The 11,704-nt window shown below is 46.9% G+C and overlaps 2 protein-coding genes across 2 annotated transcripts in view; both read right to left on the bottom strand.

Moving 5' to 3' along the window:
• Nucleotides 1-2,227, bottom strand: part of LOC123143685 (WD repeat-containing protein 11) — a gene marked incomplete in the record, with an annotated part of 12,471 nt that extends 10,244 nt beyond the window's left edge. The window contains 3 exon segments of the mRNA XM_044562638.1: nucleotides 1-53; nucleotides 166-473; nucleotides 1,059-2,227. Of these exon segments, the coding sequence (XP_044418573.1) occupies nucleotides 1-53; nucleotides 166-473; nucleotides 1,059-2,095 (1,398 nt within the window).
• Nucleotides 2,228-5,959: 3,732 nt separating this feature from the next.
• Nucleotides 5,960-8,820, bottom strand: LOC123141150 (uncharacterized). The gene is made up of 2 exons (XM_044560373.1): nucleotides 7,520-8,820; nucleotides 5,960-6,337 (listed from the first exon to the last, which is right to left on the bottom strand). Exon 1 carries the CDS (start codon nucleotides 8,734-8,736, stop codon nucleotides 7,531-7,533), a length of 1,206 nt encoding a protein of 401 aa, XP_044416308.1. The 5' UTR covers nucleotides 8,737-8,820; the 3' UTR covers nucleotides 5,960-6,337; nucleotides 7,520-7,530.
• Nucleotides 8,821-11,704: the final 2,884 nt, after the last annotated feature.

Here is an 11,704-nt window from a genome sequence, read left to right as displayed (position 1 = left end):
AAGCCCATTGGAGCGCGGGTTGGAAGTTCCAGCATCACTATGGTTCGATGTACCTGGTTCCTTCCCGACATTAGTGACAGAAATGGAATCATCAGTCGATTTAATAGCTGGGCTAGGAATAGGATTTATTTATTTATTTGCTGTCTTGACAACACTGATTCGCACCTAGATTAATTTTCTTGGAAGATACTGACTTGTCAAAAGTTAAATGCCATGACCAGATCTTGCCATCTTCAGATATCGATGTTAGATATGTCATGGTCCCTTGATACATGTTCTGGTGCGACTTTGTATCAAAGATCATAGACTGTGAAGATTGCATATGTGCCAAATCCTGAGATTGTTTGTCGATGTTACGAAAAATAGACTCTGACTGCCAGATCGTAGTAGCAAGAACGGCCGGGGGAGGAACAACGGTACCAATTGAAGGCATGAGCTCTTCCACTGCATGCAACAAATGCACTTGTTCACCCCTAGAATAAAAAAAGAAACAAGGTTGAACTTAATATGTTACAATAAAAAACTACTCATACCTGTTAGCCATTTATGTACAATACTGAAACTATATCTATATTGGTGTGCAAATTGTTAAGAATGTATGCCAGCAAACTAGCAGAGCAGGTTACACACTTTCAATGAGGCATACACAAATGGCAAAATGACATCTACAAAATGTGTGGCAAGAAAAATATTCTTCCAATTAGTACACATATCGCTGACTGTTCATTCCTTTTAAATGTCAACTACATGATACCCCAATGGTTATAACTTATAAGACCATCTATGTTTGTCAGCACATTCCCAAGGATGTATACATAATATCTTATGCACCCGTCTGTAAACTTTTATAAGAGGGAGTACATTCTAAATTGTTCTCTCTTTTTTAGATAAAATGACTAAGCTACTGATTGCAATTTTTTCTATGGCTGTAGTCAACCATAAAAATGCCCATTATGACAGTTGTCTTTTCAGAGATTGGGCATTCAGTCAAGTTCTCAGTTAGGTGTTCTTCCTCAATTATTATTGTAAAAAAATATTTGCAAGATGCGCAAACTTACTCCTTGCGCTTCCAGATGCTCAGCTTGCCATCAGCATGTGTGCAATAGAGCAGGTCAAGATCAGTATCGGCCATAACATCCGTGAACTTGCCGAACCCCCTTGGCAATGTAGCAACAGAGAGCGCAATGCTGTAGTTAAGTTCAAAGACGACGAGCTCCCGAGGGTACACAGCATATAGGATGTGTCTCCACAGTGGGGAGAAGCACAGCCTAGCCGCAAAGAGCGGGAAAGCAGCGAGCGCCGGGGCTGGCGCCGGCGCTGATATGTCCTTCTCCAGCCTCTGCAGCTCTGCCACGTCCCCGGCGCCGCAAACGATCCTATGCTCCTTCAACGAGATGTCGGAGTCATGCCGTGGGACAGCGGAGAGAAGGAAGCCCTTGAGACCCAGCGCGCAGAGGTGGCGGTCGTCGAAGGGGTCCCGGCGGAGGCAGGAGAGGTACTCGGGCGAGGCGTCGAACATCCAGAGCACGCGGGGGTTGTTGCTGGTCTCCCAGATGCAGAGCAGCGAGGGCCCGTGGATGGATGCGAGGAGCCAGCCGGAGGCGTGGTGGATCCAGCAGAGGTCCTGCACGCCGCCGCTGGTGCCGGGCGCGACGCTGCGGGACTCGTCGAGGCTGAGCAGGCGCAGCACGGCGCGCGCGCGGGCGTCCCAGACGGCGACGCGGCCGTGGCGGTCGCCGGCGGCGAGGCGGAGCGGGCGGTGGTCGTCCTCGGCGCCGGCGGCGTCCTCGGCGGCGGCGAGGGAGGACGCGCTGGCCGCGGGCGCCCAGCGCACGGCCGTGACGAAGGAGGCGAGCGAGGTGGCGGAGGAGGACGGCATGGGGAGGACGCAGACGAGCTGCATGGAGCGCGGGTCGGAGACGACGACGCTGCTGCCGGCGCCGTGCGCGAGGAGGCCCGAGGTGCTGAGGTCGATGCAGCCGCCGTTGCCGCGGCTGGCCGGGCCCGGGAGCATCGTCGACGTGGCGCTGCCGCCGCCGGCGGCGGCATTGCCGCGCGATCGCGCCGCCGGGGAGGCGGCCGGCGCGGCCATCATCGCGCGGGGCTGGCTGGGGCGAGGCGGCGAGGCTCTCTCTCTCTCTCTCTCTCAGATCTCGCGGCGGAGCACCATGTGGGATTGAGATTTGAGAATTGAAGGAGGCTCGATCTGCCCCGTGCGCGTGGGAGGAGACCGGGAAGGAAGACTGGTGCGGCCTGTCGGGTCAAGGGGCCCGGAGGAGATCTGGTCCGTCGCAAGCGGGTCGGTGCTTTGAGATTTGTGCATGCCCTATGGGGCAAAGAGGCGATGTACCGCGTGTGGGACCCATAAAGGTTCCTCTTCCTTGCCTAGTTGGCGGCTCGAGGACCACGGTGGCTCCGACTAGGCGACTCGAGGACCACAATGACATTGACAAGGGGCGTGAATGGTATTGAAAGGATTTAGACTCTTCTCGTGCCTCCCCTGTCGAGCGAGAGCGGAGAGGTCAATGAGAGACGATGACTTTGCAGAAAATAGATGTTAGGTTATACAACGATGGAGAGGCACAAACCGATATCCACAATCGATGGATTCTGGACTGAAGGAGGTAAAGGATGTGTGTGAATAAGTATGGTCATGGTGAAGGAGAAGGGTGAGAGGCGTGATGGTATCATCCATTAGTGAAGTAGAAGAAGATGGTGCCACCTTAGTCTTTCCCTATTTTTTTTTAATAATAAAGTATGGATTGGCTCCGTGGGTTCACCGTCACGATACGTTTCTTTTTGTGAATTTACGCTTTCAGTTTTTTTCTTCAACACGTTTATATTTATTTTCTATCCAAGGTGGAGTACTAATCTATCTACATGCTGGCTGCCTGTACGTCAAAAGCATTGCGTGACTTGGGCCTGCACCCGCGTGTTATGGCTCCTGGGCCAGTCGCCTTGGCCCGTTTAAGTCACACACCTGGTGAAAGGTGGCCCCGCTGCAGTGGAGGACGGGAGGCAAAAATTGATGCTGGTATATGATTCAAACTCGTGACCTCCAGCCCTGTAACAGGGATTGCAAGCAACTCAGCTAGCTCAAATTCTGTTAGGAAAATGTTAGATGCTCCTTTTAAATAGTCCCACCTCGCCCCCTTGCACTTGCTTCTTCCAATTTATATACGACTTCAACTTTTTTGGGTATTGAGGAGGTGTTTCGGGAATCAATAAGCAAATGAAGATACAGACGCTGAAAGAGAAACAAGGAAAGAAGAGGATCGAGTGCTGCTGTTAAAGGAGAAATAAGAAAGGAAGAGAATTCAGTCTTACTGCTAAAAGGTTGGAGGGAGAGCTGTGTCAGCGGAGGACGGCGGCGGCAGGAAGCTGACAGTAGAGGCTAGCGCTCTACCGTGGCGACCGAATTTGATCTTGGGCAGCCCGTGGCAAAGCTTAAGAAGAAGGGGGAGCTAGCGGCCATGGCCTCGGCTCGCTGCAGGAAGTCAAAGGGAGGGAAGAAAACGGGAAGGAGGCCCAGTGATGCAGCAGGGGAGGGAGGGGGTTGGCCGCTGTGCTCCTCTCTCCGCTGTGGTGCTGGGCGGCGGCGCCATTGCTGCGGCTCGAGCGAGCTCGCGAGAAGGCAGGGGCACGAGGTTGGCGTCCATCGCGCGACAGAGGAGGCCTGCGGAGGATGAGGTCGAGGCAGAGAGGGGTGCGGTGGAACACCTGCCGGCTGCGCGGGGTCGCTCGTCAACTCGAGGTTGCTGCTCCATGGTGTCCTCCTGTGACGACTGACGAGTGAGAGAGAGAGAGAGATGGGGAGAGGCAGAGCCAGGAAAAGAAGCTTCAGGAATATAAGCGGCGATGCTCGAAGAGCGTCGACCGTTCAATCTCGCATGCAGCAAGGGGCTACGAGAGCAGGCATGTTGCACCTTACTTTATTTTTCTATTTAAGCCGGGGTGGACTTCTTTGTCAGCCAAATTGGCCTTTCGGCCTGATCTGCACTGACTAGGATTGAGGCCTACTCACGGAATTTTTTTGCCCAAAATGAAACACGGAAAAAAAATGTAAAACCGGCATAAGCTTTTGAGCTGCAATTTTATGTGCTATGGTAACTAGGTCACAATGGATCGTAGGGTATGTATAAACTCAGATTTTGTCTGGCCTGTTGTACACTATATTGTTAATTTCACCCGATTTAATTTCTAACCATGGCAACAATGCTCAGTTTATTGAAGCTAAGGAGCAATAGGTATGATGCATGTCCTGAATTTTTGCATTGAGATTCATACAATTCCACAGTTGAGACTGCTAACCATGATATTGATGTATGATGTTTTTGAAAAAGAGCGAGGATGCTATGAACAAATTTAAGTGGTCAAGGACGGCAATACATACCATCTTCCCAAACTAGCGTCCCAAAACACCTTACATCTATAATTATTATTTTGTCCGAGACTTTTGTCCCGTGTTGTCTTGACTAAAGTAGATTTATGTTACTTGGGTGACAAGAGAGTTAAGTCACGATCAATTGATTTTTTTTTTGCATAGCAACGCATGGGCATTCAACTAAAGATCTCCTTATGTAGACAAATGCATGTATTGTGCATGTATGATACTTTAGCAAATGGATAATTAAGTTTTTGATTAAGACAAATCTTGATAGCATCACATACGTAGTGTCTTTCCTTGGCAACACATACCCACAAACTAAACATGAAAGATATTTTTTTCTCCCGGTGCAACGCACGGGCATTTTTGCTAGTGTTACCTAATAGGTACATTGGTACCTTGTAAATAAGGTCGTTCAAGCCCAACATCGTGATCGTTGCGATATTATGTTAGACATACAATAACTTTGTTTCAAAAACACTTTATACAACTTGAAAAAGATGTCAGTTAAATTTACCCATTTATACCTGCAAAAATGTAGCCTTTGTTGCACTGCCACACCGCCAAGTTGCACGGATTTATTTGTCTGTGGATCCTACCTAAGGCGGGCAACATGTTAGTATGTTAACAAGCGATTTTTATAGTCCGTGTTGGCACCTTCCTTTGTAGACCCTTGTTTGGTTGAATAATGATGCCATAAAAAATGATCTTCTTTCCATACGAATTTTGCAACAAAGCAATTGAAGGGGCCAAATTTTTTTATGTGAGGCGACTCCTTCAAATCCATATGGATCAAGCAACCATTGTATGGGAGAATTTTGCAACAAAGCAATTGAAGGGGCCAATTTTTTTTTATGCGAGGCAACTCCTTCAAATCCATATGGATCAAGCAACCATTATATGGGAGTGTTAGGCTTTGTTCAGGTATAGACATTGGGTGTGGATAAATTGAGATGGCGCGGGGTATGTGAGTGAAGGTGGAGCCTTGAGGTAAAATCAGTCGAAAAATGATGGCGGGGGCAAAGAATTCGCAGAAGGGCGCGCAAGTGTTCACGCACGATGTAGAAGTTCAAATCCACAAATGAATTTTTTTAGAAACACAAAACAAACACAAGACAAACACACACACACACACGCATACACGCATACACCTACCCCTACAAACATAGTACGCGCACCTACCCGTATGAGCACCTCCAGCACAGATCTTGAGATTGACAAAGTCAAACATCACCTTTTGCTGAAAGAATATTCCGTCTTTACAAGTTAGTTGCCATGAACAGATTATTAGATCACCGCACCGAAACAATGACATTCGTGGTTGGCAAATACTCCCTCCATTCACAAATGTAATATGTTTTGGATATTCTAATATGGACTATATATGGACTGAAATGAGTGAACAAACACACGGAAACATGTCTATATACATCTGATTTAGGAAAAAAGTTAGAAATATTTAGGAATGGAGGGAGTACCAATTGCAAATTCTAGCACTGAATGTCTGCATCTGAAAGGGGCATCACAGAATTTCTAAAACTGCATCTGCAGGAAAAACAATTCATCTCGGTCTAGATCACAAACATGAAAGCAGGGCATAACTTGGCCGCAGGCACCAGGATTCGTACAACAATAAGCATAGTGGCAACTGAGCAAAACGCACCACCATCACTGTCTTCTAGGTCATGGACAATCTCCCGGCACAAAGCAACAGTATGTCTCTTACGAATTAGTGGTAAAACAAAGTCACCTTGGTTACAGTAGCATGTCTTGCTTAAACACGCCTAACACAGCCCCAGCGAAGTACATGACAATCGATTTCTGATAATTAACACCAAGACTTGAGTACTGTATCATTGAGACAGCATATTGTCAGGACCATCTTCCGTCGACACATGGATGATATGCCCCCAAACAAGAGACCCCAAGAGCAGCAAAGTTAGTTCATACCTGCAGATATATTTAGTTAGAATTCAGAAGTAACCGATGTGGAGGTAAGAAGTTAGAATTCAGAAGTAACCGATGTGGAGGTAAAAACCTTCACTTCTTTCAAAATGTGGCATGCATACAAAACTGGTAGCTTCGGACTAGAGGCGCATAAGGTGCTCATTCATGCTTCAAAATATTCCCAAAGACATCTTATGGCAGTTTGGGAGCAATATACGCAAATTTATGCCTGATTTGCAAAACTGAAAAGTACAGTAAATCTTAAGCATAAATCGGAAAGGTCACATAATTAAGCTGATTGTCCATGTTTCAGGCGAATCCCAGGGCCATGTAACTCCAGTTTTGAAGCAATGCAGAGTGAGTAAAAATAATAGAAACATAACATTGAGTGGTAATAAAAAGCCTCAAGGCCCTCAAACATTAACTAACTTGTGTGCAGATTATGAGTTTATGACACATACTTCTTTTGGATACCATCGGATCAATGAATTATGTGCAGATTTCTAAGACCTAAAGATGGAACGTAAGCCCCAGCCATTTCCCCTCCTATACGCAGACAAATCTGAACAAGCCACACGATGAGATTCCTAACACCTAAGGGCAAATTTCTGAAATCTCTCTACAAAATCTCCATAGAGAAGCGCTGGCAAGAACCTGATCAGCCTGATATTGAACAAGCTCAATATAACCAACAAGAAAGATTGGTTCCAACAGGCTAGTTTTTTCACCTTTTCTGTAGCATGCTTATATATAATTTGACGAACTCACTGCACTGGGACCAGAGTTATCAGACCCGGCTTGGACAAGCAATTTGGACCAGAGAAACTAAAACGCAAGGACCAAAATGGGCAGTGTTACCTCGATCAGGAGACAAGTTCTGGAACCACGGGGTGGTTTCAAGTCAACCTGACTGCATTTTGTAAAACTGATGGGTAGAGGTCATCGGATAAAAAGGTGAATTTATCTAGATTTTCTCTTGTCATTCAAAGGTAATATGGTAGCTAATTCGCAAAAAATGAAAGAAAAAAAGGTAATATAGTACTTCGCTGACACCCTTAAGACCTTCTGTATAGGATTGCAAAGCACCATAATGATTCATAAATACAAACATATAAGCTTGTCACTTCCCGATTCAGATGAGAAAATCCAATGAAATAAGCAATACTACTATGTAAAAAATCTTACCACTTTGTAGTTCATAGACTTGGTTTCGATAATGATGGTGGGAAGCCAAAGTACGAGCAAACACGCCTGGTAGGATCCTGTGGTGCTACTCTGCAGACCTTTGTAAGTTCAGAAGTCTTGAGATCCAGTGAAAATAAATCTTCTACATCCCGATTCCCAGGCAAACCATGATGAGGCTCCTGATAGCCTCGAAGGACCATGAATCCCTCGGTTGCACCCACAGTATCATAGAGACATCCGCGAGGCAATGCTGCAACATTTTTTAGCTGCCATTCGTTGAAAGATTCACCGTCATTCTGCTGAGTGGTATGATAGAGACCATACAAGGCATCTGAACCGTAATCACCAATGAGAGAAAACATCTCAAGGGCTCTGTCTGTACCCACAGCAATGGAAGACCTGATCATACCGTGTCCACGCTTATTTAGAAGCTGCCGATGGTTACCCGCGGCAAAGTTGGCAATGTAAAACTCCCTCCTGCACGTGTCTAGCACAAACAGCTTCCCGCGCCAATCCGCGTCCCAGTAGAAGAAGCTGTGTAGGTTGTTGCAAAGGGGCCTGGCCAAATAGGGATCAGCTGTGCCCAAAGAACCCCAGCTGATGGATGCAGCTACACACCATTGCAGAGTAACAGAAGAGAATACATAGGTAAGCAGCTTGCTTTTGTAGTTCGCCATGAAGATCACCTTGAACGACGTCTCGTCCTCGTCCTCGGCTATTGGGGCGAGGATAGAGCGGAACTCAAAGAGACGCTCCTGCGGGATGGTCGTTTCCTCGGGTATGGCTGGAAGCACCACGTATCTCCGTGACAGGGGATCGCACACCGCGTGGCTCGGGATCGTCTCGAGATCGAACCGGTAGCTGGCCTCCAGGAGGAGGCGGCCGTCGCGGGCGTCGCAGGGATGCCAGTGGCCGAACCAGCTTTTGGCCTTGGGGACGAAGGAGTAGGTGAAATCCGCAGCGTCGACGATGGCGCGCGCGAGCGGGGCGGAGGGGTGGGGATCCTGGGCCGGGTAGAAGCCACCTACGCCAGCTGCGAACCCCAGGAGTGGCGGCGGATGGAGGGCGAGGAAACGGCGGAGGAAGGCGCGCTCGGTGATGATGCGGCGGAAACGGGGGCTGGCGGTTGAGGCGCGGGCGAGCGCGGCCGGGGTGGGCAGGCGGAGGAAGATCTCCTCTAGGATCTCGTCGACGAGGTGCCGCGCCGTCGGGGTCATGGCTGGCGGCCGATCGACCGCTGCGCAGTGGAGAGGAAGGGGGTAGCGCTTTGGTGGGAGTTAGCCGCAGCGGTCGTGGTTATTTTTTTATAGAAAAACTCAGATCAGAGAGTAAAATAAGAATCCTCCTTTTACTACCCACGCTTCTTCTTGAGAGAATTCTTTATTTAACACTGTTATTTTTTTGCCCTAATTGACATCAAAAAATAATTTCTTCCTTGTGTAACGTTGAGTCTAAATTTTATACCTTTTATAACACTTTTGTCCAATTTAAGCTTTAACGGTGTCAAGTGACATTTGAAAAGACTCTTTTGTCCCTTATGTGTATGTGATCAAAATTTTAATACTACTGTAGATGCTAAGAGCATCTTTAATAGAAGATATTGAAGATGCAAAGTTGGAGATATAAAATAGAAGATGTAAAAGTTTACATCTTCAAAAAATGTTTTTTAATCTAAAAAAAAGACAACTCCAACAGACGATGTATATTGAAGATGTAAAAATGCAACTCCAATAGATAATGTATATTTGTGATGTAAAAGTACGACCGCTTGGCAACAGTGCTACATCCACTTAACTGAATACATATCAACACTAAAACTGAAACTGTAATGGTCAATGGTACAAAAGGAGCTCTTGAGATGTTTACTCTCAACACCAAGATCAGGTGACTTTCCTCTGAGCAGTCACGCTGTAACACTCGGCCATTTAGATACATTAAAAATGAACACTCTCCCAGCCCTCTCAGGCCATCAGCATTTCTATCCATTGGATTGTCTTTTTTAGACTTTTCTGGCCATCCGATTCGCTCTTAATCGCGCCCAAATCACACGTACAAGCTTCCTAAGGAACGCTAACCTTCTCGGGCCGCTGCTCCGACGGTTTTTTTGGGTACCTGAGATTCAATTGGGCCTACTGGGCCTGCTCGCGACCCTGGTCTCTTTCGCTCGCGTGGCGGCTCTTCCCACCATGGACGACCTAGGTAGGTCACGAACGATGCGGGAGCGACGGCCATGGCGATCCTGGCGGCTGGGCGGGAATCCTACAGCCTACTGCGACGCAGCCTTCCCTGCATCGTCGCCTATCACGACCTCACGACCTCAAGCAATGGTGCACCTCCCTCTTTCTTGATCTCTAGCAGACTAGCAGCAATGCCCACCGCCAAGCGCTAGCTTTCCAGGTAGCAGCGCCCCCCTCGGTCGTTTTGCTTACCACGACGACACGTCCCCCCGTCTACCTGAGTGCTCAGATCCGTCCATGAATGTGGAACGCCACCGCCGCTACCATCCAGGGCCGTATGTTGCCGCCACTGGCCTTGTGGCTCTGGATCAAGGGGATTTGGGCTGGATCAAGAGGATTAGATTTGGGCGTTTATCTATGCATCATGAAACCCTTCTCCTCTAGACGTTGATGTCAAATCCCCTCCTCCCAAGGTAACCAGTCAATCACCTTCATACAACTTTGCAAACTTTTTTTATCTCTGTCTTCCACTCACCCCCGTACGACATTTCATCCAATCTGCGATTTCTCTCAGTTCTGGTGGAGCCAGTTGCAGGTCAAAGCGTTGTGCTATGAGGAGGTAAAGGAAATATTTATGGAGGAACTTAATGTTCAGGTATTGGTAGTTCTTTCTAATAACTTTTCTATGGTGTCATTTGATTAATATAGGTAATTGGTTGTTGCAAAATATAATTACGGTTTGCTCTTTTCAACTTTAGTGATATCATGCCATCATCCTCATAGGTGTGTTCTGCAGGCTTCAGGTCATGTTCTTTGTAGCTTTCTTGTGTGGAAACAACCAACTAGAAAAGGCAGGAAGAGTGTCTTAGTGATCATGTTTCAGTACTGCACACAAGAAGTTACCCGCTCTGAGTTTTATTTTATGAAGCAGACTTGAATCTTTGCTCCAAGTGGAAGAGAGTGTTACTGTCAGACGGTATTGGTTGCTGTTGCAGGATTACAGTAATAATTTATTAGCTAGGAATTTTTGTCAGCTGAGCATTTTCCTCTAGACGTGTGTGCCATTTGGAATCCCTTCGGTCCAAATCAATTTCTTATCTATGTTCACTCTATGGCGATCCCATTTTTTATAATATGTGATTCCTTCATGCTTCTTTCATTGGTTCATATTTTACGATGATTAATTACACGACAAGGAATGCAATCAGTTGTTTTATATTGTTATTCTAAATATCAAGGTAACATATTAGTTTGTGTAATTCTAATATCTAATTCAACAATTCCTTCCATCTTATAAATCAAACAACTTCTGCGTATACTATCTATTGACACTAGTAGGAAAAGGGGCTTTTACCCGGTTTGTAAGGGCCTTATGTCCCGGTTTTCGAACCGGGACTAAAGGGTCGTTACTAAAGCCCTAACCCTTTAGTCCCGGTTCTTACACGAACCGGGACAGAAGGTCCTCCACGTGGCCGCTGCTGCCAGCCCAGGCAGGGGGGCCTTTGGTCCCGGTTGGTGGGACCAATAGGCAGGGCCTTTTGTCCCGGTTGGTGTCACCAACCGGGACCAATAGGCATCCACGCGTCAGCATTTCAGGGGCTGGCATTTTTGTTTTTTTGAAAGGGGGTGGGGTTGGGGGGTTTTGGGGGGTTAATTTAGGTGTTTCATATATTGTGTTAGCTAGCTAATTAATAGAGAGAAGTGTCCTCTCTTATCTCCGTGCTTGGTCGACCCTACGTACTATATACGTATGGAGAGGACTAGACACGCTAGCTAGTAAGCAAATGAAGGAAACAGAAGATCGTCATGAACATATGCATACAGAGAGAAGTGATATCGACCACCTCTCCTTCTCCGAGAGATTGGTCGAACAACAAGTTCTCGTATATCTATCTGACACTACCGGCTACATATATACAATAATTATCTCTTACAATATAATCTCCTAATTAAATTGTAAGAACACAGGGTCCACATAGCATTCTCCGTTTTCAGCGATCACGTGGTC

This window comes from Triticum aestivum, chromosome 6D (assembly GCF_018294505.1).
Source record: "Triticum aestivum cultivar Chinese Spring chromosome 6D, IWGSC CS RefSeq v2.1, whole genome shotgun sequence".
Lineage (NCBI taxonomy): Eukaryota > Viridiplantae > Streptophyta > Magnoliopsida > Poales > Poaceae > Triticum > Triticum aestivum.
The sequence above is the reverse complement of the archived record's forward strand: the minus strand, read 5'-3'. Positions and strand labels throughout refer to the sequence as shown.

Bases quoted from the DNA above. Each gene is read 5' to 3' on its own strand.
- LOC123141150 (XM_044560373.1), bottom strand. From the start codon at position 8,736: ATGACCCCGACGGCGCGGCACCTCGTCGACGAGATCCTAGAGGAGATC.